A 26,699-nucleotide genomic window follows, 5' to 3' on the forward strand; every position below is an offset into this window, starting at 1 on the left:
TGTTTGAATCCTTATGTGTCGGTTGCATATCTTATTTACTGCAACAAAACACCAGACTTAAGGGAGAAAGGGTTTGTTTTGACTCTCAGGTCCGGGGTACGGCCCACCATGACAGAAAAGTTATGTCGCAGGAGAAGAAATCAGCTGGACAGTGGCTTCTACATTCAGGAAGCAAAGAGTGACAGATGCTGGTGCTCGGCTCCCTTTCCCCTTGCTATTGAGTTCAGGACCCCAGCCCAGGGGATGGCGCCGCCCACATTAGGGTGAGCCTTCCCAGCTCACTTAATCTAATCGAGGTAATTACCCCTCACCGAAGCAGCCAGATACCTGTCTCCATGGCCATTCTGGATCCATCAAACTGTCACTGAAGATGAACTGTCACACCCTGGCAGCATCTTGAGTTGAAACCCTGGACATAAATCTGGGCCCAGGAGGGGGGACCCATCAGGGGCTCTATCTGCCTCGTGCCCTCTGAGCGTAAACAGGTCCTGTTTGCCACCAGAGTCAGCCGATCAGTAATGGATTCCTAACAGGCTGAGACACAACTGTCCCTTCTCGGCACCTTCGAGGACGCTCAGCCAGGTGGCTGTTTGCCCTGTAGTAACCTCTGTAGGTTCAGGCATGGGAGGAGTCGCACATGAGCCCCACGGGACTTGCCCATGAGTCAGAGGGATGACAGATATGCTCAGTCTGGTGTGTCGTGTTGGCTTCTCCACCAGCTGGCCGTGGCTTGCTGTCTGATGCCTTCCCCAGCTTTGCTTTCCTTCCTCTGCAGCGGCATCTCTGAGGTACCCTCTCCTCTGTGTTCCTTGCCTTCCCTGGCTGCTAGACCTACATCAGAATAGAGATGCTTTTTCAAGCAGGTCTGAACTTAATATCGGGAAGAAGTACCCACCTCCTCCTCACTGAATAGGAGGGAAGCTAAAGCAAAGCGTGGTGAGAGGACGGGTTCATCCCCCTGCCTGAGACCACAGTGGTGATTGCAACTCCGTGAAGCCCAACACGGAGGAGGCCAGGCCTTGTCCAGTTCTGAGCCCTGTGGGCCATCTTCATGCAGCCAGCAGGGAAACAAGGCTCTTCTGGAGACTCGGGTGCCTTGGGAAATAGTTCTTGAGCCTACAGGCCATCTCTAGGGAAAATAACCTAGTCATTTGTCTCATCAGCTACAAATGATATGAGCTTCGGACACTCATTTGTTTTTGTTTCTTGGGTTTTTCAAGACAGGGTTTTTCTGTGTAGCCCTGGCTGTCCTGGAACTCACTCTGTAGACCAGGCTGGCCTCGAACTCAGAAATCCACTTGCCTCTGCCCCGGAAGTGCTGGGATTAAAGGCATGCGCCACCACTGCCTGGCTAGAGCTGCGGACACTCTTGTAACCTCCCTCCTAGCATCAGTGCTATGTCCTGATGACTCTGAACCTAGGGGTTCAATTTTCTCCACTTGGAACCATACTCAGTAAGCAGGCAATCAATAAAGTGTGCATTTTCCCCAGGACCAGGCAGCAGACTGGCTGACATGCTCCACACACCTCTGGCTTCCTTGTCCTTTCCCCACATGGCCCCACTCCTTGCCTCTGCTCCTGAATGTCTGAAAATTCTGCTTCCTTTGTCCCCGCCCCACCATGTGGGACCTTTTGCTCTTTTGCCCTCATATGGGTAGTGACCCTCACGGGCTCCAACAGTAACTGGAGCTGTGGAGGTCATATCCCGGCTCCTCTTGCCATTTCTTCACAGGGGTTATTTGGGAGCTGCCATCCTTTCTGTGTAGCTCCAAGGTGACCTTCAGGGTGGAAGCCACTTCTCATATGCCGCTACCTGATTAGTTTTGCTGTCTGTATATCAAGTTGATTGGTTGTTGACTTTTAAGATTCACCCTGAATGTGCTGAGCTGACTGTTAGGGTTGGTTGCCATAGCACTGCTGGAGGGAGGACTTCTGGAGGGAGGACTGCTGGAAGGAGGAGCTCTGGAAGCATCTAGCCTGTCAGACTTATAGATTGGTAGAGGTGACAGGAGTCCAAGAGCAGAGGCAATTTGCCCAAAGTCAAAGCTAGAGGGAGCGCCCAGATGTTCTCTTCCATTACCTAGATAGATGCTGGACCACTCTGTAGCCCCCCGCCCCCCCGCCCCCATGGAAACCAGTTTCTTCCTGGATTTCCCCTAGAATGTGGCGCTACTATACTGGGCCTTCCTTAGACAATAGCACTATCAATACACTGTCATGTTGAAGAAAGCTGGCAGAGTGAGGCCTGCTTTCCTCTCTGCTGGGAGGAAAGGATTCCGGCAGGGACAGTATCCATAGCTTTAGGTGAGGCCATTCTGTCTCTCTCACATCTGGGAGTTTGACAGACCTAAGCACTGACAGTGGTACTTAACCAAACACGTATTTTCAATTGTGCTTAAGTTTTCATCTGATGATTAATGATGTCTTTGGAGGAAAAACTAGATCATGTAATAGATTCCTGGTAGGGAACATAATTGTGAGAGGAGCCAGTCTCGGGAGGAAACAGCATACCCCAAGGAATATCTCACCGGCTTCTGATCTGGTAATTACTCTCCCTCAAGGAACCCACTCACGTAGTGTGAGCTGATGGGACAAATGACTTGGAACATTCTTGCCTTTGGTGCCGTCACACTGGCTGTCATGGTAGGGGACTGGTGGGAGGAGCCTCCCCCCTTCATGCCAGAGTGACTATGGAAGGCACAGTCAGTGCTTCCTGTGTTGTGGTGTCACCAAGAATCCCCCTAAAGTGAATACACATGGCAAAACGGGGAGGGTGAGGTGATGGGGTCTCATGCCACCCAGTAGTTTCTTTTTCATTAGAATGTGGTGTGCTAAGGTCACAGGATGGCTGGGGGGACTCTGTATACTGTCCCCTCTGCAACCCAAGCACAACGGAATGGTTTCCTTCGTAGCTGGCTGACGGAGGGGACTTCTTCAGTTTGCTTGGCTCATAAAGATGCTTCAGGAGCAGTTCTGATCCCTGTACCCATCTCAAGGTCGTGGTCAAAGGAAAGACCAACTTGAAACCCTGACTGTTGCAGCGCATGGTGGTGCACGCCTTTAATCCCAGCACTCGGGGGGCAGAGACAGGTGGATTTCTGAGTTCCAGGACAGCCTGGTCTACAAAGTGAGTTCCAGGACAGCCAGAGCTACACAGAGAAACCCTGTCTCAAAAAACCAAAAGAAAAAAAGAAAAAGAAAAAAAAAAAACCCTGTCTGTGGTATTTCAAACCAAGATCAGTTGTCTGCAGGACCCATGAGTGTTTACTCCTTGCGGGGGGTGGGGGGGTGGGGGGGGTGGGAGGGTTATCCTGGACTACCATAGTATAGATGGAGTTACTAGTGCCGGGCCTGTTTCCTATCTCATGGTCCTGCTTGGATGTAACCTTTGATAAGCCTATCTGAAGGGCTTTGCAGTTCCATCTTCCTCCTCAGGAGAGACGTGTGTGTCCTGTGTCCTGTGTCCTTGTCAGTGAAGGAGGCTGATGGCAGGGAACATAGTCTCCCCTGCAAATGACACGGCTCTTAAGAATGAAGCACAGCTGTAGAGATCAGGCAGTGCTGAAGCTTAGGTTGAGAACAAATGCCATCAAACCTGGGGCTTCAGGACATTTTCTTTAATGTCCTTTTAGCCAGGCCAGGCCATGTCTCCACACGCCACATTCCATTGATAGAGTAGACTATACCACAGCCTATGCGGAAATAGAAGCCTCTCATTTTCAGACCCTCCCCCCCAAAACAACAACAACAACAACAACAACAACAACAACAACAGGAAGGCGTTAAGCAGCCTGATCAGCTCCAAGCCAGATTATGTGTATTGGCTTGCTTCTGGGTTATAAAAGGCCATTGAACACCCAACACCCTTCTCAAATTAAGGTTTGCTTTCTCTTAATTTCCACCGCCCTTTCACAAGGCCTGTCATTACAGGCTGGCTAAAAATGAGTGGACTCTGCCATTAAATAAGCCCCTTTCAGGAATTCCATTAGGAAACTTGGACTTCAACCAAATGCCCAAGATCGGAGATGGGGAGGGGAGCCCAGCCCGGAAAAGAAAGGCTTCAGAGAGCCCTGAGACTGGTGATGGGTTCTCAGGTTTTAAGGGGGGAAGGGGGAGGAGGGACTCACTTCCTTTAGCAAGGAAGAATTCTGTTGATCCTTTTGGCCTATCTTGTGCTAGGCTTTCTTTTGGGCCCCAAAGGAGATTGCTTTTAACCCAGTAGTTTGCTTTATTTAGGGTGGTAGGTAACTCTTCCAGGCAGTGTATAGCCCCAGGGCTACTTGCAGACATTTTGTGGCTTAAGTGTTTTGAAGAGTACCACAGTACCCATCCGTTGCCTGGGTAAACTTAGAGGTCAGTTCTTGCTCTCGAGTATTTGGTGACTGCTGGGGGCAGATGGGTAGGCAGATGTGCAGGGTCCTGAGAGCAGTGCTCTTGGTGATAAGGGACTTCTTTGGTAGTCTAAAAATAGAATTTGAGGAACTATTGACAGGGGACGACTCTTGAGAGTGCCAAGAGCCATTTAGATTTTTAGTCTCAGCATCCAGGCCTTCCTGTCTCCCCTCCTCTGGCTGGGCATACCTTCTCCCATTAGTCCCCCCACATGACAAGCTGGCTATCTCCAACTGAGCTCTGGAGTCAGAGACATGAGTTTCCAATGCACTATGTGGTCCAGGCTGGCACATCTGGACATAGGATAGATGTCCTGATGCCACTGCCCCTGGGTTCTTGTTTTTCTGAACACTCTGTCTGGCAGTTTCTTTATCTGGCTATGTGACCTTGTCACTTTCCCAAAGTTCCCCCCGTTCTTGAGCCATCTGGCCTCTGCAGGATGGCTTTGCGGGCCTGTACTCCGCTGCCCATCGGGTGTCCTTGTCACTGTTTAATTTCCTAAGGACATTCTTGCCATGCTTGCCCCGTGTCCTGGGTGCCTGCCTGCTTGCGTTTAGCACCTCAGCAGTGGGCTTGCTTCCAGAAACCTCCACCTTCTGAGACGAAAGGCCTTTTAAACCAAAGCCCACTCTCCTGCTTCAAGGAATAACGACAGCTGACAGTTTGCTGAACATAAAACCGTTCCTTTTGTTTGTAGACTGGCAGGAAAATAGTGGTTAGTAACCGTACACCTGCTCCCATTGAGTTCTGGCAGCAACAGATTGGCTTCTTTTAAGGAAAAGAGGTAACCGCAAGGGCCAGATTAAATAGTTAAGACTACACCACATATGGTCGAGGTGATGGTCACAAGGAACATTCTTTATGAGACAAATGCTGAAAAAAAAAAGTCCCTGTTGTGCCTAGGAAATGCTACCTTCAAATCCAATATGTCTGATGCCGGCGCTTTGCTCCTGTGATAAAATGTGTAAAAGGGCTTTTCCAAGGCTGGCTGATGGGGCTGCTGGTTCCACATGACCCAACGCCATAGTTTCACTATCCTCTGAGCCAGCTGTATGTTGTTAGATACCTCTCTGTGCAGTGGGACAAATGGCATTCAGTGTGAAAAGTCAGATATGCCAGGAGGCCTATCAAGGCTGTGATTAGGTCCAGCTGAGACCTATATTTAGAATCTAGATCTCGGCGCCAACAGGAGCCTTGGGCTTGCCCTAGTCTGAACTCCCACATGTTGGGGGCCAACCATCTGCACTATCCCTTCCCACAAGTCAGTCTGTTTGATTACCACAGTCACTAGGAACCGAGACTCCCAGGACAGCACGAGTGTGCTCACACACACACAAGATCCGTTCTTAGAAAATGCCTCTGAGCTAAGAAAATCAGTGTTTGGATAAGTTTCCTGAGTTGGTCCAGCTCCTGCTTCTGGAACTCTGTGGAACAAGCGATCTTAGTCTCGAAGTGGGCCCACGAACCGCACAGAATAAGAGACTGACCAGGGACAAACAGCAATCCAGTTTATCAGGGTGAGCAGCCTTTATAGGTGACTGGGCTGCTAGAGAGATGAGGGCCCAGGTTTGCTTGGAGATTGCATGACACGGTGACACTTGTGGGTCACAGGGCAGAGGCAGGCGTACCTTCCAGAAGGTTCTCTGCTACTGGTAAGGGTAGAGTCCAGTCGAGAAGCAGCATGAATCTTCTGCTCTGTATCTGTCATGTGGCAACTGGTGGCTTGGCCTAGAAGCCCCTGGGCCAGGCATCCCAGCATGGATTGTGGGAGGTCTCAGTCTTATGCCTCTTCTCCCACTTTGGAGGGAGTCATGCTTATTTTCAATTACAAATAGCTAATGTTTGCTGTTTCCTTTCCCACATTGTCTCATTACCCCAGGGCTTCAATTCTCTGCCTCCAAATGTTTCAGGAGGCCTAGACCAGCGGGCGGGCGGTGTTAAGTTCTTGCTCAGGAGACAGACACTGTGGGTACCACACAAAGACCTTTTTGCCTACTGTCAGTGGAGGTGGGGAGGGAGGCAGGTTTGACCTCTACCTGGAGTCCAGAACTGTGTACTGCCTGCTGGGCACATTAAGACCTATGCTCATTCTCCAAGATGGAGTAACACACACACACACACACACACACACACAGAGAACACATAAATATGAATGAGAGAATAGTTCATTCCAGCCAACTGTCATCTACATGGCCTGGTATTGAAGGCTCTGGCCAAGTTACAGCCCCATAACGGGTTTTTATTAATTAGAGCATCCCTCCCCTCCTTCTGTGGTTCTGTGAGCATCCTACAGGCTGCTGGGACACACCGGCTCCATTGCTCACAAGTAACCCTGGCTGCTGGCTCGGTAGAGGCTGCCTGCAGGAGTTCTTAGGAATTCTCAGTGACTGGAAGGGGATGCAGCAAGGAGCGGCCTCCTCCAGTGTGCAGGTGCGGGCGGGGCAGGTGTGCGCCGTTGCGCAGGCGCAATGTGTACCTGTCTGTCACTGCCGCCCGCGCCGGGGTTACTATCGGTCAATGCTCGCTAGTAACCTCCAGCTGGCGGCAGCGGGGAGCTGCGCGATTGGCCGCGCGCGCCGGGCACTGTTGCTAAGAGGATGTTGCTGCTCTAGGGGGCTCAAGAGGTCCCGATGCTGCACCTTCCTATAAAGAGCAAAGCCCCGGGTCACATTCTCCGCTCCAGGTCCAAAAGGCACCCAGAATTGAGAGCTTCTCCAACAGGAAGACTCTGAAGCAGATGAAGCAGGACATATTACTGGATGAATATATTGATGCACATGGTTGTTTCCTATTTAAGCTTAATTGAGGAATGTGGCTGAGTGGGAGTAACATAGCAGATACCAGAATGCCGAAGCCTTCTCCGTGTGCTAGCTATGACCTTGAAGTTTTGATAGGACTTGTGTGTTTGTGTGTGTGTGTGCTAATCGAGTGCGGGTGGGTGGGTGGGTGGTGCTTCTATACTGCTGTTTAAAGTCAAAGAGCTCATAGCCCTAGGTCACACCCTTTTCCAAGAAACACTGCTGGTCTGTGACTCCTTGGAAATGATCTTATTTGCTTCCTGTTCAGATCTTCGGAAGACATAAGAGGCAGACCTTCTCTCTATGACCAGTTCTAGAAAAAGACCAGGCCGGGTTCCCAAACCCTGGAATTTTTCCTTTAAGACTGGGTCTGTGGATCCACTAAGCCAGCTGGAATCCGGAGGGCTTTCCTGCCCCAACTGAGTCACTTCATCCTGGGGACCGCTGAGATTGCACAATAATAGCTGAACTCCAGGAGAGCATTTTGTAGCATCTCTGGCTAAGTCTGTGAGCTCACAGATGTAAGAAAAGCTCGTTTTCTCTCATTTAGGTAACTGGAAGGCCCAGGACAGGACGGAACAGGAGGTGTCCTGTCATGCCCTCCCTGGGGACCAGGGCCTTCTTGAGACGCTGGCCTGATGACTCCTTTGAGCTTAATTTAGGCACTCTGTGAAGTGCTAAGCACTATCATACATATGGTCTGCTCAACCTTTGGGGCTCCTGCCCAATGCAAGGAGACCCCTTGGGGCTGGTAACTTCTCTGGCTTGCAGGGTTTTTTTTTTTTGTTTGTTTGTTTGTTTTGTTTTCTTTTTATTCCTGCTTGATTCTCCACCTCATTTTGTGATTGTAGAGTTAACACTTTTTTGCAAGAGAGACGATAGAAGCAAGCTAGAGATGGGTGGTGGGAAGTAACAGTGACACCTGACACTAAGAAACCTCTTCTGTTTCCTGGGGGGTTTGTGGGGGCAGTGGGCAGAAACCTCTGTCAAAAGAAGGAAGTGTGCATTTGTGATTACCACCGGTCCCTTTTGTGGAAGTGTCCTCAGCTCCATCTTGTGAGGGCCGGATGGAGATGTTGGTGCTTGGAGCCTCGAGCTACACAGGATTCTGAGTAGTCTGAGGAGCTTCCTGGAGAGACTAGTACTGGCCATCTGACTTTAATAATAGTCTGCAAGACATTGGAATTTCCCCAGGAATCTCAGCCTGGGAGAAGGAAAAAGCCAAGGAGGAACTTGTCCCCCAGGACTGGAGGTCACAGGCTCTGACAACTTGTTAGACCTCCTTGCAGAGGAGCCCAGAGCCCAGACAATAAAGGGTCTTGATGGGCAGACATTTGACTGTGACTACTTAGTTAATAGATACCCTTCCCTCTACTTAAACTTGAGCCTCATGTCAGCACCCCAAAGGTGGACTTGGGGGCTCTCTGGAACTCTGTTTGTCCTTTCCGATGTGGCTACATAGAGTAAGGCTCTCTTTTCAACCTTTCACTATTATTTTGTCTCTTTAATCAGCATATTAGGGGCAGGTGGCTGAGCATGGCTTGTAAGGACCACCAGGAAGGAGTGTCTGTCCCTAACAACTTCAGTACTGTGTTTCCCAGAGATTCGCCACTGCCTTTCTTTCTAAGACTTACACTTGTGTCTTCCTGGTGATGAATATCAGAATGGAATCAACCTTCATTTCAGAGTCATTGATAAACATGTCTCACTTAGCACTTGGTCCTGCCCTGTATGGGACAGGTCATAGCTGTGTCATCCCCAAGAGGCCCTCTGAGAACTCTCAGGTCACTGGGTGATGAGTTTTGCATCTTGGAGACTATTTATATTGAAGCATCGGCATTTGTGAGTGGCTGGGTGGAAATTTCCACCATTGAAACAGAGCTGGGTAAGCAACATTACACTTCAGAATCTGCCTCCTGAGAGAGGTTAATGTAGGTCATCTTGGGAGGATGTGAGACTATCAGGCCCTGTATTTCTGGCTTGTTGCTGGATCTTCATGGTCGAACACGAGAAAGCGGTACCCACTGCTCTAACTGGCAGCCACAATGGGGACAGCAGCTCTTTGGGCAGAGCAGCAGCCGTGGCACCTGAGGCCAGGTCCTGTGTGAACATCATTCTTGGGTTTGTGAATGTTTACAGTAAATTCTGTAATCTTTTCTCAAAGGGAGGGGGATAAAATAAATTAAACTACACCCTGAAGATAGTTTCAGTTTCGCTTCTCTGACTCTTAACAATGGTTCCAAGTCTGGACACCATTTAAGACCATTCCAGTAAAGGAAGAGGCCAAAGGAAGGATTGAGAGGTTGTGATTGTAGGTGTAAAACTCGCTTCTCAACTTGCCAGCAGGGCACTGCATGAGTCTTTACCTTCCCTATAAAATAAAGCGTCAGTACAGCAATAAACCATATTTTAGTGGGTCAAACAGCTTGACAACTACAAAGTGTTATGTCCCACAGGCACGACTGAATAAACAGTATTGTGTGTGACATCAGAAACCAATAATACTAGAATCAATAAAATGGATTAAAAGCCCCTTTAGTCATTCTACAAGAAAGTGTTCTGTGATACCAGGTTTTCCAAGCCAAAGAGCATGGCTGTTGGTAGATGCTGGCTTAACCTGTCCTGGGTCATGCGTGTCACTACTGCTTTTGTAACAAGATACATGTTCAAGAACGATCAAGGTCACAGGTCTGTATGTGGTAGCGTCCAAAGTGACCTGGGATGCTGCCTAAGCCTTAGATACATCTCCACTCTAACCTTACCTCAGCGAGTCCGTGTGTAATGCGTACTTCTAGAGTGGCCTCCATTGTTGGGAACAGAACACCCTTCAGCCTGCTCCTGCAGGCAGATAGATGTTCATGGCACTCAAATGAAGAGCCTTGGCCAAATGGTATCTTCAGAGTCAAGAAGGTGCAGGGACTCTTCTAGAAGGTTCTTCTAGTCATTTGGATGTTCATTCCTCAAATCAGACCCAGATAGGGATGATGATACCATATTACCTCTGTCTTAGTCAGGCTTGCTTGCTTTCTTTCTTTCTTTCTTTCTTTCTTTCTTTTTTTCTTTCTTTTTTTTTTTTTTTTTTAGTTTTTCGAGACAGGGTTTCTCTGTGTAGCCCTGGCTGTCCTGGAACTCACTCTGTAGACCAGGCTGGCCTCGAACTCAGAAATCCGCCTGCCTCTGCCTCCCAAGTGCTGGGATTAAAAGTGTGCACCACCATCGCCCGGCTAGTCAGGGTTTCTATTCCTGCACAAAACATCATGACCCAACTTGCTTCTAGGAAATGGTTTATTCAGCTCACACTTGCACATGGCTGTTCATCACCAAAGGAAGCTAGGACTGGAACTCAAGCAGGTCAGGAAGCAGGAGCTGATGCAGAAGCCATGGAGGAATATTACTTACTGGCTTGCTTCCCCTGGCTTGCTCAGCTTGCTTTCTTATAGAACCCAAGACTCCCAGCCCAGGGATGGCACCACCCACAAGAGACCCTCCCCACCCTTGTTCACTAATTGAGAAAATGCCCCACAGCTGGATCTCATGGAGGCATTTCCTCAAGGGAGGCTCCTTTCTCTGTGATAACTCAAGCTTGTGTCAAGTTGACACAAAACCAGCCAGTACACCAGGTTACCCTCTTAGGGTGCTGTGTAAGTACATTGTGTGTGCTTGCCCTGGGCTGTGAGGGGAGCCAGATTATGTAGGAGAGAAAGGCAGCTGAGGATGTGATGCAGTGTTGGGTCAGGATAGGATGCCAGCCAGGCTGTGTCCCCAGCAACCCTGTAAACACCATTTTCATCCTGTCAAAGAAGAGAGTCCAAAGATCAGGGACCCTGCCAATGACAGGAGGAGTCCCCAAGGCAAAACCCAGCATGGCATGACGTCATTCCTGAGTTCCTCCAGTTTGACCCTTGAGGTCATATGAAACAGTCAGTTACCACCAAAAACCAGGGCCACCCAGTGACCTTGAACACTCTCGTGCTTCCTGCCTACAGTAGCTTTCTGTGAGGAGGAAGCGGTTAGCCTAGAGACAGGTTTGGTGAGCTTGGGATGTTTCAAGGGGTGGGGCCCCCCCAGCAGGTCTCCCCAGGTGACACCTGTAGACCATGCTTGGGGAGAACAAACAACCACACTCAGAACATTCCAGGCTTACTCACGCTTGGACAGCGTGACCTTCAGCTCCACCCTTGGGACTGAGGGCTCGGGGAGTAGGTTTAAGAGGGCATCAGGCTGTGGGTAGGCTCAGAAGGAATTTGCAACCTTCACCCCAACACTCTTTATATCTGTCAGGGAGTATATGGGTTTCTGAAACCCTTCCAGTGTGAGTTTCATAGGTATGTGGTGAGAGTGTTTAGCATGGGTAGCGCTGCTGCTCCTCAGGATGCTGATGGAGCACCAGGTTTACCTACGACCTCTCAGAGCCCGTTGATCAAGACATTCATGTGCAATAGATCCCTTCCTGTTCCCAAGACAGCAGCAAGCTTGCCACAGGTGGGCGTGGGGCAGTGGTGGCCATGTTCCATGGGGCGGTCGGTCGGACCTGAGGCCTGTGTGTTCCCTAGGAAATCAAGGCCACAGCCTTGTGCTTGCTCCATAGACCTGTCAATCAAGGATAGTGCAGGGGGAAAAGAAAGTCCCAGGATTTGGGGGCAGGGACAAGGCTGAGGTAGAAAGTTTTGGAGACACATGCTGTTCTCACTCTATAGAAAGGATGCTGAAGCAAGCACTTCACAGGCGTGCGTGCAATAGCGTTCATGCTTGAGAGTCCCACAGTCAAGTTATACATTTCCCCTAAAAGTTTACAGTGTTCCAAGTAAGTTTACAGCTTTGTGCTGGGCTGTCTGCATAGTTATCCTGGGCCGCATGAGGCCGAGGACTGAGGTTGGGCCCTCGAGATAGATCTTGACCCTGGGAGGAAACGGTGAAGCCGAGTAAGCATCATGGATGTTAACAGGTTAACAGCGTGGTGAACTCTCTCTTTGGGGAGGACTTGTGATCTCCAGTTTGCTTCACAGCCCCACCCTCAATAGCCCTTCAGAGCGGACATGACGGGGTAGTGACCCATGAAGCTGTTTGTGTGCTGTACATTTCTTTTGCTGGTGTGGTGTTGACTCTCTGCTACTCCAGTGGATCTGAGATATGCAGCGGCTGGAATCCCCATCACCCTACCCGTGCAGATGCGGGGAACTTCAGCTTGAGAACTGCTGGATCAGATCCGTGAGGAGTGCGTGGCCTCCTGGGAGCCATACTTGATCCTTTGAAAAGCAGGGTCTCTGCTCATCTTTCCCCTGGCATCAGGGTGGGGGACAGGATGAGGGTAGGGGGACACTCACAGTAGTCTAGGCAGCCCCTGCATGTCAATGGTTCCTCCACCCTAGGAAGCACTGGAGGACCAGAGAGAAATGCAGAAGGTGCCTCCCAAGGGAGGAGAGGGCCTGATGCTGTCTCCACTGTGAAGCCAAGGAGCTACCCAGCCCCTTTCCTTCCCGGGGATCTGGGCTGAGGATTGTTTTCCCGAGGGCGTCTGTCAAGGACAGCAGACACTGGTGCTGAGTGAAGGGAGTGGAAGGGAAACTCCTGTGTTCAGCAGTTCCTGCTACTATTATTTAAGCCAATGCGGATTTTATTTCTGTTTCACTGACCCGAGGGATGCATTCTAACTCCCCCCTAGCGTGGGTTTGAATGAGCTGGTGTAGTGGTCCTTAGCGGCCCACAGTATAGTGGGGGTGGAGCTTAATGGAGAGTGGGTGGGGAGGCAGGAGATGGGGTTCTATCTACTGGTTTGGGAAGCGTGTTGCCTAAGCCCCAGATGAGGTAGCTCTGATCTCCATCCCTGCCTGCCAGCTAACACTGAGGACTGCCACAGAGGATGTCCTGTGTACGGAAGACACTCATCCGTCCCAGGATTCCAGGGCCGTGTCCTGTCGGAGGGGGGGGCAGGAAGGAAGTCTAAAGAAGGACCCATTCTGACTAGGGAGTTCTTTGTATTCATCTGTAAACTCTCTCTATCTTTGGCTGGAAGAAAACTTACCCTCTGTCACTGGAAATGATATAACCATTTCCAAAGCGTCAGGTGGTCCCAAGATGGGAATGTGTCATGGGGCGCAGGCAGGGGCTAGCAGGGGCTGAGTAGAAGACATAGAGAGCCGTGCCTCACTGACCTCTCTCAGTGCCCACCCCCACTGAGCCAGCTGCTCAGAACTTGATTATAACACTCCAGGACAGAAGGCAGTAGACATTTCCACATCTCTCTGTTCCAGACTCTTAGGATAAAGTGAGAAACAGGCAGAGCTGGGGTGTGGGTCCATGGTCGCTCTCCTCGGCCAGCCGGGCTTCTTTATGTGTGTGTGTGTGTGTGTGTGTGTGTGTGTGTGTGTGTGTGTGTGTCTTGGTGCTTGCAATGAAGCACAGGCCAGGGCGCTTCCCTGGCCAACTGTGGGGACAGGAGGAAGACAGGAGATGGAAGCTGGCCTGTCATTCATGAGGAGAAAGTGTGGGGAGACTCAGAACTTGGATAAGCACGTGGGAATCTTACCAGAGTCAGAGGAGGGAGCAGCCCAAAGTGGAGATGAGGGCAGAATGGTCATTGTCCCATCCTGGGGACAACCTAGCATCTCCAGTGCAGTTCCCTATCTGTTCCTGTTTCTGGAGATTTGTATTTGCAAGGAAATGTGGTGAAGGTGTGGTGGTGGAATGGCCAGGGTGGATCCAGCCAGCAAAAGGGTCACTCCACCATACTCAACCTGTTGGCAGGTCAGGGACTGGACTCTGGGCAGGTGTGGATGGCTGAAGCAAAGAGACCATGGAAGAGGCCACTAGGCCTGAATTAGCACCAGCATGGTGGGGTGCGGTCTTCACATTCCAGATGCAGGGCCTCTGGATTTGTGAATCAGCCATGCGAGTGCTCCACAGAACCGAATTGGAGGACTCCCTCGGTGTCCGTCCCTGAGAAGCAGCTTCTCGGAGTCTTCAGTAGGTCTAGAATAGCTCCGAAAGGAATTCTTACTGAGGTGGCATTTTAGTTCTGAGTGAAACTGGCAGAGCAGCCATGCTTCTCTGCTAATTTACTTGTTAATAAATATTTCATAAAACAACCCCAGTCCGTGAGCATAAACAATAGCCAGGGCAGCTCTGCTCCAGGGTAGAGAAGGAGGAGAGGGAGAGAGAGGGGGGAGGGGAGGAAGGGGGAGGAGGAGAGGGAGAGAAAGGGGGAGGGGAGGAAGGGGGAGGAGGAGAGGGAGAAAAGGGGGGAGGGGAGGGAGGGGAGGAGGAGGGGGAGAGAAAGAGAGGAGGAGAGGGAAGGAGGGGGAAGAGATTGATTCAGTCATAGCTTTAACTCACTGAGAGTCACATGAGAGACTGAAAAATAACCCCATGAGCATTTCACTGTCTTTGCCATTTTGCCCTGTAGATAGTGAAAAATGTCCTCTTATGGTACAGTGACGTGTGTGTCTGTGCACACGTGGGTGTCTGTGTTTAGAACACGAATACTTCCTTAAGTTAGAAAAGGCCCTTGCCCAGCCATGCTTATTTTATAGATTATGAAGTGCTATGAATCCACTCTTGGGAGCATAGGTGGACATGTTTGTATCTTTCTGCAACGTTAGAATCTATTGGCTGACAATAAATTACGAGTCACATTATTACCTTCATGGCCTTCAAATTCACTAAGAACGGCAGCGTCCATCATTTATGACCCCGGCGATCTCTGAATCCTTTATTCTACTCTTTTTCTTTTCATGTGTGTGTCTGTGTGTGGCTACCGTCAGAGGCCAGAGGAGGACATCTGGTCCCCTGGAGCTGGAGGTAGAAGTGGTTTCGGGCTTTCCAGCCTGGGTGCTGGAACCAAACTTCTGTTCTCTGCAGAAACAGCAAGTGTTTCTAACCACTGAGCCATTTCTTTAACTTCCTTTATTTATTCCTGTTTTCATTACTAATATTAACTCTTGGGGTATGCAGTAGACATCGCACAACTCTACAGACCCTAGCCTGAACGTGGAGACAGACAGCTGATTAAGATGCAGGGGAGTCTCCTTAGGGACCAGGTGAAGGTTTACACACAGCAGGTTCAGAAACGGTGAGGCAGAGCATAGCCCATGCCAGAGTAGGTGGCAGGTGGCTTCCAGCATCAGCCTGAAGTGGGCCATGTGTCCCAAGCAGGAGAAATGGGGATACAGCCCAGGGACAGACAGATGGAGCTCTTTGCTCTGGTGACTCTCATGGTTGAGAAGTGACCTGACAGTGGTCAATACTGCAGGTCCCTTCCACTGCTGAAGCGCCCCAATCTAAGGACAACACCGTGTGCGATCACTAGAAAGAGGAGTTAGTTAGCAAACCACAGATATCACTCACTATAGAATATTCTAGAACACCAAGTGAAGAAAAACAGCCCTGGGACAGACAGTACTGCACTATTTATATAAATTCCAGAAGCATGCAAAAAAAATTATTCAAACTCTTTAAGGATGAATATAGTTAGGCATTAAAAAGAGAAACTACAGGAGAATAAAACATTCCGCCGCGGTGAAGGATGGGGCAGAATTGGAGACTGCAATCAGGAAGGGCTGAGGCCTAGGAGGCTGAGTGGGTGTCTCTGGCTGGACAGGATGGTTGCCGAGTGAGTTTTCCTGGAGAGACATGATCAAACACTATTCACCTTGTGTTTTAGTCTCCTTCCTGTTGCTGTGAAAAAACCGCTCTAACAAAAGCAACTTAGGGGAGGAAGGTATTTGTTTGGCTTATACTTCTAGGTCATAACTTGTCACTGGGGAAGTCAGGGCAGGAACTGAAGCAGAAGTCATTGAAGAATATGCTTGTTTGTTTGTTTGCAGGTTCATCCTCAACCTGTTTCCCTATATAGCCTAGGGAATGGCACCACCCACAGTGGGCTGGACCCTCCTACATCGATTAACAAGACAGTCCCCAAGACATACCTGCAGACCAGTCTGATTTGGACAGTCCCTCAATTGAGACTCCCTCTTCAGATGACTATACGTTGTATCAAATTGACATTTAAAGCTAACTAACTAGGATGCCTCAGATAGGGAACTAACATCAGAACACACCAATGATTACACCCAAGTGGGTGTGGTGAGCCAATGGGTGTGTTGGGGTTAGTGACAGAAACATGTGTGAGGGTTTCCATAGGTGTGTAGATGATTCAGACAGTAGCATCATGAAATGTTCACCCTATCTTGTGTGACAGACAAGTCACAGAAGCTGCCTCACTGGAGCTTCCTGCACAACTGGGGGACAGTTCCACTTGAGAGTCCCTCTTCCCCCCAGCAGGCCTTCACAGCTTTTATAACATCAGGGAGACGCCTCTTGAGCCTTGCAAGTTTATCAGGATATTTTCTTTTAACTTTCTAATCTGTTTTCCTGAGACCCTACCCACTTCTTCCCTCTGTAGTATCTGAAACTTGGTGACAGTGGCTGAGAGATGGTTCATATTAGTGGAACCACGGAAGTGACTGTACTTGGCTGGTTTTGTGTGCCAACACGACACAACTGAAGTTATCACAGAGAAAGGAGCTTCCCTCAAGGAAATGCCTCCATGAGATCCAGCTGTAAGGCATTTTCTCAATTAGTAATCAAGGATGGGAGGGCCCATGGTGGGTGGTGCCATCCCTGAGCTCGTAGTCTTGGGTTCTGTAAGAGAGCAAGCTGAGCAAGGCAGAGGAAGCAAGCCAGTAAGCAACACTCCTCTATGACCTCTGCATCAGCTCCTGCTTCCAGGTTCCTGCCCTGTGTGAGTTCCTGTCCTGACTTCCTTTGGTGATGAACAGCAATATGGAAGTGTAAACTGAATAAATCTTTCTTTCCTCTCCAACTTGCTTCTTGGTTGTGATGTTTTGTGCAGGAATAGAAACCCTGACTGAGACAGTGACACTGATGTAGGTTTACACTAACAGTAAGGGACCCGAGTACTGAACTGTTAACAGTCAGTGACCAGCTGCAGGGAGAGCTGAGGCAGGACCAAAAAGATGTCCTCAGGCTGCTCTTGATTGGTTCTCTCTGAAGTGCCCCTGAGCCATCTTTAAACCATTTTCACAATCCACTGAGCTAGAATGCACACTATGGCTGCCAGACCTCTGAGCCTCCTGTCAGGCCAATAGAAAACAATCCAGCAAGACACTGGGCATCTCAGGAAAGCAGCCTGTTGCAGGCAGGGGCTAGGGAGCCAGTTCATTTAGTAGGATGCTGGCAAGTGAGAAGACCTCAGTTCGAGCCCTGGAAACCATACACAAAGAAGTGCTGTGGTGTGTTCTTGCAGTCTGAGTGCTAGAGGAATTTCAAGACACACAGATACCTGGGGTTGTCAGGTAGCTGGCTAGCCTAGTGGGCAAGCCTCAGACCAGTGGGAGGCAGGCCATGTCCTATGTAGAAAGGTGGCTCATGAGAAGAGACACTCAAAGTTAATCTTTGGCCTCTATGTTTACAGACACACACGCACATGTGTGCACACACACAGGTGTGCCCGGTCAACAGGTATCAAAGCTTCTACTGTACCCAGAAAAGTCACTTCAATAGGCTTTGCGCCCAAGTTGGCTCTGTTTCCTTACAGTTAGACCTTTTCCTACTGTGTAGCCAAAGGCCAGCCCAGGAATGAGCATGAATTAAATCAGCAATATCCATGCAGTGTGCGAAAGACCTGATGATATAGTTACTGAGTTATATTTTTGGTAACAAGAGGAGGATCAGGGCATAAATCAATAGTGGATCCCAAACACAGTCCCACAACCTTCCGCTTGACCCCCAGAAATATGACCTGGCCTGTTTATATGGCTTACTAGTTGTCTTCCAGTTTTATTGTTGTGAAGAGACACCATGACCACACCAACTCTTATAAAGGAAAACATTTAACTGGCTTACAGTTGCAGAGTTTTGGTCCATTGTTGTCATGGCAGGAAGCATGGCAGTGTGCAGGCAGACATGGTGCTGGAGAGGTAGCTCAGAGTTCTACCTCTGGATTGTAGGCCTCCGGAAGTGAATGTGAGACTGGGAGTGGCTTGAGCATCTGAGACCTCAAAGCTTGTCCCCTAGTTATGACACACTTCCTCCAACAGAGCCACACCTACTCCAACAGGACCTCATTTCCTAATAGTGCCACTCCCTATGGACTTATGGGGGCCATTTTTATTCAAACCACCATACTAGTTGGACTCTCTAAGGGGTGTGAAATGGCCAATACCCAAAGGGGACAGGTGGATGTAGTGACCTCTCTCCTGGAGGAAGAACTCCTGTGGGTATTGACAGCGTCTGCAGGGCCCAGCCATACGTCAAGCGCTTTATAATCCTTCCACCATGTCTCAGTAGCACTGGCTACTAAGTAGGTATCCCTGTCTCCAAGTTACAGGGAAAAGGCATGACCCATAGGGACACATGCAGCTGTTCCCAGGTCTCAAAATGGTTGGGGGCATGGCTAGTCACCTTATCAAATCAGTGTGCTTCCTGGAGGCATACAAACTGGTTCCAGGAGTGGGTGAGATTTGACCTGGCCAACACATGTTTGAGAGACTCTGACCAGATTGACAGCTGAGGGGATAATAAGAGTAAAGAGTGATGGGCAAAACCGCTCTGTCATGGAATGTGGTCCAGAGCCAGAGGCTGAAGCAGGCAGAGTTCGTCCTATGGAAAGGTAGTGGGATTCCATCAAGAGAGAGTAGAAGATGCTGAGTGTGGAGGAGCCTGAGCTCCCAGGGCGAGCAGGCCTACTGAAGGATGCTTCTGCTTAGAGTGGCTGCTGTTGGAACAGCCAGGGGAGGGTGGTCCAGGAGGTAGCCTCCACCCCCTCCCTGACGACATGTTGAGAACAGGAGTAGAAGCTGCCCTTCAAGGAGCCATTTCTGTAACCATCTCCGAGTTGCCTCTCAGGCATGGCACATGTACAGCTTATCTGAGCATCTCCAGCTGTCAGTGGCTGCTGGAGGAGAGCAGTGAGCTGCCATCTTCTTCTGGGAGACCTCACTAATGTAAAGTACTCATGGAACATGATAAGGCCCAGTGGTTACCAGCCAAGACTTGCTTCTAGAAGATGTACCGTAGTTGTACTTCAGATCAGGCATGTGTCCCAAGACAAACCTCTTCTCACAGCAGAGAGGCATGGAAGTGCAAGTGACTGACAGTTGGAGGTCATCCTAATCTTGTCTGGCCTTCCTCCTGAGGCCTTGCCCCTGTGTTTTGAAGCATGGAGCGTGGGTTCTCTCTCAGTGACTTCTTTGAGCACCTAGTGCTTCTCACACACACACACACACACATGCACACACACACACACACACACACACCAAGCTACACACACACACACACACATGACAAGCACCCTCCACACATCCTCATTCCTTTTCATTTTGTTATTTTCTCTTTGGAGTCAGAATCTCACTGAAATGGTCATGCCGAGCCTTGAACGTATGGTCTTCCTTTCTCAACGTCCTGAGCGGTTGGGATTTCAGATGTGTGCTACCAAGCCCAGATCACCGCTCAGACTTCAACCCTGCTTTGCTGTCAGATCTGGGCAGGCTGTCGGAGGAGAGTGCCCTCCCCAATATGGTTGTAAGCCAAGTATGTCAGGATAGGACAGGGAAGCCAGAGTCGGTGTTGCCATGGAAGGGAGATTTGGGCCAGCAGCCACCACCAAAGTTCTGCAGGGTACTTTCCATGTTCTGGCACGCCCACATTAGATGCTACCAGAGTCTCAGCATGCAGAGGGCAAGGCCTGTGCACAATTCTGGCCTTGCACCAAAAGCTGGTGAGACGCAGGCTGTTCTGAGGGCATGCATGAGTCTCTTTTAGCTACCATGGAGAGCTGGTAGTTGGAAAGATCCAGAATGAGGCATAGTCCAGTAGCTATGACTTCCCGTTCTTTCATGAACCTTCTACACAAAGAGCCCCTGAGTCACCTTGGAGGTCACTGATGTCACTGAAGCACACCCACCTGGCAGGTGATAGTGTGTGCCTTGGGCCTCCAGTATGGAGTGTCATGAGGAAAGAGGTGTTTGGAGGGTCTGGCCAATGCCCACAGGTCTCTCCGCCTGGTTCCTAAGACCTAGTGGCATACAGGGAACAATTACATGGATTGCCAGCTGTGGCATGAGGTATAGAGGAAAGCTAGAAGCGAGGAGGGTATGCCTGCCTCCTGAGGGTGTGGGGAAGATGAGAGGCAATCTTCCTTCATGGGTACTGATGTATTTATGCCCTTTCTCTTTTGATGTTACCCTGTGCATAGTACAACTAGACATCTTGGACCTGTGTTGGCAGGACACAGGGCTTCTGCATACACATAGGGGGCCGGGAATCTACAGCAGGAGACAGGGGAACCATCGGCCAGGACAGAGAATTAGGGGGACCAAATGACCCCAGCTAAGCCTTTAAAGTAGAGCTGGGTAGAGAGTGACACGGGGCTCCCTGCTAGGCTGTTCCGCATTACTTCAGAGCACAGTGCTGGCATAAGCCCCTGGTGGAGCTCCATAGACTGGCATAAGAGATTTCCTACACTTCTTCCAAAGAGAGGCACAGCCAATGGAGTAGTGTGTTATTTGCACATCTGGGGATACATCACAATGTCTTCTGGTACTGGTTCCCCACAACTTAGACAGATTCCTTTGCACCTTCAGGTTCACATGTGTGTTACCAAAACAAGGTCTCAGACCCCATGGCCACCACCATTGCTCCAAAGCCCCTTTGTCTTGCAGGAAGCACAGAATATCAGGTGCATCCATTTGATTGACAGGGTTAGGTTTGTCTCATGCTGTGGCTGACTGGCAGTTCAGAAGGTCCTTGGGCATTGGGGGAGAAGCCCCCCCTCCCCCAAAGAGGGCAGGAAAGAAATGCTACCGGATACTAAGATTAGGTACTTCTGGGGCCGGAAGGCTCAGCAATAATGAACACTGGCTGCTCTTCCAGAGGACCTGGGTTCGATTCTCAGCACTCACATGGTGACTCACAACTACATGTTCCAAGGGACCCTTCTTCTTGCCTCTGTGCACCATGGTGTACAGACATACATACAGGCGAAACACTCATCATATAAAATGATGAAATAGAAATGAGGAGGAGGAGGAAGTGGAGGAGGAGGAAGAGAAGAGTGTGTCTTTTGGGTCTTTTGCTTCAGAAAAAGCAGGCAATTTGTTCTAGTGCCAGATCCTATGAAATAGGAGCAAAAAGGGTAAAAGAGTAGGAACAGGGGCGGGGGGGGGGGACAGGGAGGTGAGGTTGGGTTCATTCTGGGAACAGTGGCTTCTGCAGAGGCAGTTTGGGCCTTGGGTGTACAGACCAGGGCAGCCGGACAGCCTTCAGGTAAAGGTTGATGGGGGCATTTGGAGCCTATCTGGAGCCCTCATTGGCACCATGCCATCATTTGGATAACGAGAACTATTTTCAATTTGTCCCAGCCTGGCTTAGCCTGGAAAGAGACCTACCTTTGCTTTTTAGAAGCATAAACATTCTGTGTTAATAGAAAGCTGCTTCCCGCAGGCAGATGCGAGCAACTGTCAGCTTTATGCATGCTGGGGCAGGGGCAGCCTGGCTGTGTGACCTCAGGACCTAGCCTATGTGTACACGGTCCTTGTGGTTCAGTTGTTTGCCTGCCCGCGATGGATGAATGTGTACATGGTAGCAGGGATAGGCTGCCCCTATGGAATTTATGCAGGCTTGTGAATGCACTTGGTGTGTCTTTGTATGTCCCTGTGCACGTGTTGGCAGTCCCAATAGGTTGGAGTGCAGTTAGCATTTAGTTAGTTTTTTGCTCCTTTCTCCCTGCCCTCCTCCCCTACCCCTGCTCCCAACCCCCCTGCTCCCCCACTGAGCCTGTGACTTTTAGATCCTCAGCCTTTGTTTTCTTTACGTTCTTTTACTTCAGTCTGGGCTCTCCCACCTGTCTGCCTAAGGGAAAAAATGGCCCCTCTTGCTTTCCCAACCATTTTCAGGTTCTACCAGCTCCAGGCCCTGAGGCTCAGGGGTCTAAACGCACTCGCCTCTTAGCAGATGATCTCAGACTGTCTGTCTCCACCAGAAGTCTGGCTGGGGTTTACTGGTCCAGCCCTTGGGAACTTTTGCCTTCTGACCATCTCTGCCTGTCCCAGGAAGAGTGGGTGGGACCCAATGGCCTTTGCTGTCAGGCAGTATGGACACTTCCTCCCTGAGGCCCCCGGAAGTTCTCTTGGCCTCCACAGCCTCTCCCTTCCCCGCAAAACAGCAAAGAGCTGTTCCCTGCTTTCCCCTCTGGGGGTGCTGAGGTCATGGATTGCATTCCACCTGGGGACAGCCTGCTCCTCAGAAATCCACAATGGTTCTCCACCAACAAAGGTGCTGAGAGCATACCGTCAAGACATACATCTCCCTTTCCTTCCTCGTGGGGAGGTTTTCTAGCTGCCACATATGCGGTGACCTCTGTCTGCTTGGCCCCTGGAGTGCCAGTCAGCAGACACTGTCCTGTGGGACAGTGTCCATCCACCATGGTAGCTGTGGATCCCTTAGGGCTGATGCTGGGGACAAGATTCCTTCCAGACTGACAGCCCTCTGCACAGAAAAGCCCCGTGACTCTCAGGCTTCTTTGAAAATGACCACAGGCTTAAGCAGCTGGATCAGAACTGTCTAATTTCACAAGTGCTTCTCAGTTAGAGCTGGTGCCTTGCATGTACCCCAGACACAGACAGGACCCGTCACCCATGTGGACATGAAGGATCGTCCCTTTACTTGAAATGAAGAGACGCCTTTGACATTCCATGCCCTGGCATAGCCTCTGACCACAAGACACCACAGTAAAGGGAATAACACATCTAGCTTAGCAGGTTTTATGACTGATTGAGCATCTACACTCTGTGAGGACTGAGTCTGCTCACAGGAGTCAGGGGAAAAGTGGCTGCTGAGGTCTGCAGGCTGATCTGCCCAGGCTGGCAAAGATGCAGGGGGCCCCAGATTTGTGGACTGCCTCAGGCTGGCTTTGTTTCTCCTTTGCTGGGTTGCTAGGTGGCGTTGGCAGTTGCCAGCCCTCTCTGAATCCTTCTATGTGTGCAAAATGCACAGAACACCACAGGCAAACAATAGTGTGAGCAAAGCCGACATCTTGTCCAACCCAAGTGAGCCAAACTGCTTTCTGGGACACTAAACAGGCCCCATTCCACAAAAACAAGAAAGGTAGTTCCGATTCTGAGTTATACCACCAGCGTCCCCTTAGTTGGTGGACTGAGAAGGTTCAGGTTGTGAAGCACCCTCAGTACAGGGAAATGGCGCTTGCATTGCGATTCTGCTCAGCTTCCTGCTTTTTTTGGCATTAGCTCATCTCAGAGGTGACATCCTGCGAGAGAGATAGCTCAGCTGGGGAGAGTCTCGAGTGGTAAGCTGAGGCTCATGGGATTATTAGGGAGCAACTTCCTGTCTAAAGAGGAAAGGCTTGGGCTAGGGAAATGGCTCGGTGGTCAGAGGGCTTCATGCAAGTGTGAAGAGGTGGTTGGAACCTCGGGAGCCTTGTAAATAAATGCTGGAGCCACCCATAATTTCAGCCTAGGGAGGGTGAGAAAGGGGATCCCGGTGCAAGCTAGCTAGAGCAAGACTAGCCATGTCCATGATCTCTGGGTTTGATTGACAGATCCTGCCTCAATAAGGTGGAAGAATGATGGGGAATGCTTCCCAGCATCCACCTCTGGCCTCTATGCACATGCGAACATGTATCTGCATGCACATGGAAATGGATAAAGGAGGAAAACAGAGGAAGGACTGATTTGTCTGTAGGCAAAGAAATGTATGTAGCAGCTGCCTGCCATGTCAGGGGACGTGTGAGGGTGTGACTTCTAGACATGGTCACACACACTCCATCTGTTAATTGGGGCTGGGAGCCCAGCTGTGTCCAGTCGTCTGTGTTTTTCTCCTGTGAGCCATACAGAGGGAATTTGTACCACCTTTGGCTTTCGTTCAGCGGGTGGCCATCTCGGGGACCTGTCTCCAGCTTTAGGCAGCTGCCAGCTCCTGGGGGCTCAGCAGAGGGTGAGGGTTCATCTTGGAGTGGAAGCAGCCTAAGACACTGTTTGCTCGACAGTAACCCCAACTCCAGCCTAGGCAGATAAGTATAGTAATGAGCTGGCACCGGGGCATTTACTACCCCCTTGGTGATGTCATTTGGGGCCCCTGGAGGTCCACTACTGTCCCCAAGAGGCAGAATGCCATCTGATGAGCCTGTAGGAGCTTGGCTTTGTACCGAAAGAGGTTCTGCCATCCCCAGCTGTACCTCTGTCTACATCTGCTTTTTTGTCTGTCCACCAAAGGCAGACACAGCCAGCTGTCCTTCCCCGCTCAGTCACCTCCTTCTATTCTCCTGTGCTGTTGTGTAGGGGACATTCCCTCCGCAGCTTAGAACTCCCCTAGGTGCCCCTCCCTTTGTTCCCAGGTCCCCTTTTCCCATTGGGATGATTCTCAGTCTCCTGGGTGACAGCTGACAGCCAGCCTCCTCTGCTTAATGATTCAGTCTCTGAGCAGCAGGCTTCCTGGCTCTAGCTTCCGCTTCTCCCTGCCTCACTTAAACAAGGCTCCAGGGACTCCTCGTCCAAATTAAGGTGGCACCTGAAGACAGGTAGGAATGTCCAAGTGTCCCATCTGTGAAAAACAGACTGTGTAGAAAAAAAGACTGTGCAGAGAGCATTCTCTTGGGCTTGAGCTTTCTCAGACCTGGAGGTTTGGGTGCTCGCTGTAGTCTGGGGAAACCAGGTAAGTTCCCCACATGTCCCTGGCTCACGAGGTCTCTTTAGGCATTATACACAGGAGCTGGAATGTAACGCTTGCCTGTCGGCGCTAGGGTGGGCTCTTATCTGACACCACACCAAACACCACTTCTGAGCTGGCACCGTTATCTCAGAACCAGTTGCTCTCATTTATCATTTATAACACATTTCCACTGTCTGCTTGAAAGCTGTAGTGCTCTGGCTTGTTTCTGATGTGTAGCTCCCCGCCCCCCCCCCCCGCCCCTGCCCCGTCCCCTTCTAAAGATCTAGGCAGAAGGCACTTGCCAGACATTCCCTAGACATTTGATGTGACTTGTGTGACAATAAGCCCTTTCAATTATCCAATAAACCAATCAACAATTCATCAAGTATATGATTTAATCAAAAAGTAATTGTATATAAACTGTGTACAAATTCTTTATATTTATGTAAATTTATAAGGGGCAAGTAAAAAGATCTTGCAAATGAAATGCTGAGCTAGTTACCTGTTAGTACAGGCACCAGTGTACTTTATTGGGAAAAGATGACCATTGGTCCAGGGCTAAATAGGCTCTATACACATGACCACTTTTTGAGATGGGAATGATGGAGATTTTTGGATGCCGTTTGGACATGTGCTTAAGCAAGATGCATGTGCCCTAATATAAGGTGTGAGGACAGTCTGGGGGAACAGTGTATAAAACAGGCACAAAGTCTGCCTCTAGCCTAAAATGTCGCCGTGAATCTTTCATACCCATACCGTGGGAGACTTTGCCTTTGGCCCCAGCAGTTCAGCACTGGGGTCAAATAAAACAGTTAGAGAAATGAATCCAATCTGCATTTTTGCAGGATACAAGACCCTTTTGAAAGGGATCTCTGGGAAATTCAACAGTGGAGAGCTGGTGGCCATCATGGGTCCTTCTGGAGCTGGGAAGTCCACACTCATGAATATTCTGGCAGGATACAGGTGAGCAGAGGCCAGCGGGAAGGCTGGGTGAGGGACAGAGCTGCTTCAGTGCGGGCACTGAGAACATTTTGTCAACGGTTTGCTACCAGAAGCTCTGCTCACATGGGCTCCTGGGAAGCCACGTGTGTGCATGAGTACCTGCATGCATGTGTGTTTGCATGCCTCTGTGTGTGTGTGTGTGTGTGTGTGTGCCGCATGCTTGCATCCAGAGCTTGAGAATCCATGGAGGAAGCAGTACAGAGAAGCAATACTGAAAGTCTGCACCTACTGATGACTGCACATGAATAGGGTATGAAGAAGAGACCATAGGCAGGTGAGCAAGGCAGCTTCCTGATAAGCTCGGCCCACAGTCCACCTCCTGGACAGGAAAATGTACCAAGGTCAAGATCTGGTCAGAAGCAGTGATTAGAAGACAGCCAGCCAGTAGGACAGCACGCTGGACAGTTCGACAGAGGAGAATGAGGGGCTGCCGTGTCCAAGGCTCGCATTTGCCATGGTTGTTCAGGACTTTAGGGAGTCACCATCGCCAAGGTCATGCCAAGGTCGCTCATCTGTGACTGTACACACACAGCATAGGAAAAGCTACCATCCATCCATACAGTGTACAAAACTCCACATGGTTTCAGTATCTGCCTAGGGCATGTGTCAGTTACTATCCTGTTGCTATAGCCAAATCCCTGTAGCAGAAGCAACTCAAGGGAGGAAGGCTATGTTTTGGCTCACAGTCTCAGAGGGAACAGTCTCGGGAAAGCAGGCATGGCAGATGAAGTAACTGGGTTTGTCCCACAAGTGAAGTCGTCTCACTTCCTGGCTCTGCCCAGGAAGCAGATAGAGTGGAGCCAGAGGCAGAGTCAGGCTTCAGCC

At 50.1% G+C, this 26,699-nt stretch overlaps 1 protein-coding gene across 1 annotated transcript in view; it reads left to right on the forward strand.

Annotated features, from left to right (window-relative positions):
- Abcg1 (ATP binding cassette subfamily G member 1) overlaps window positions 1-26,699 on the forward strand; it is a 60,291-nt gene that overhangs the window by 8,898 nt on the left and 24,694 nt on the right. The window contains exon 3 of the mRNA NM_009593.2: window positions 25,718-25,835. Within this exon, the coding sequence (NP_033723.1) occupies window positions 25,718-25,835 (118 nt within the window). The remainder of the gene's footprint in view (window positions 1-25,717; window positions 25,836-26,699) is intronic.

Source organism: Mus musculus, chromosome 17 (genome assembly GCF_000001635.26).
Source record: "Mus musculus strain C57BL/6J chromosome 17, GRCm38.p6 C57BL/6J".
NCBI lineage: Eukaryota > Metazoa > Chordata > Mammalia > Rodentia > Muridae > Mus > Mus musculus.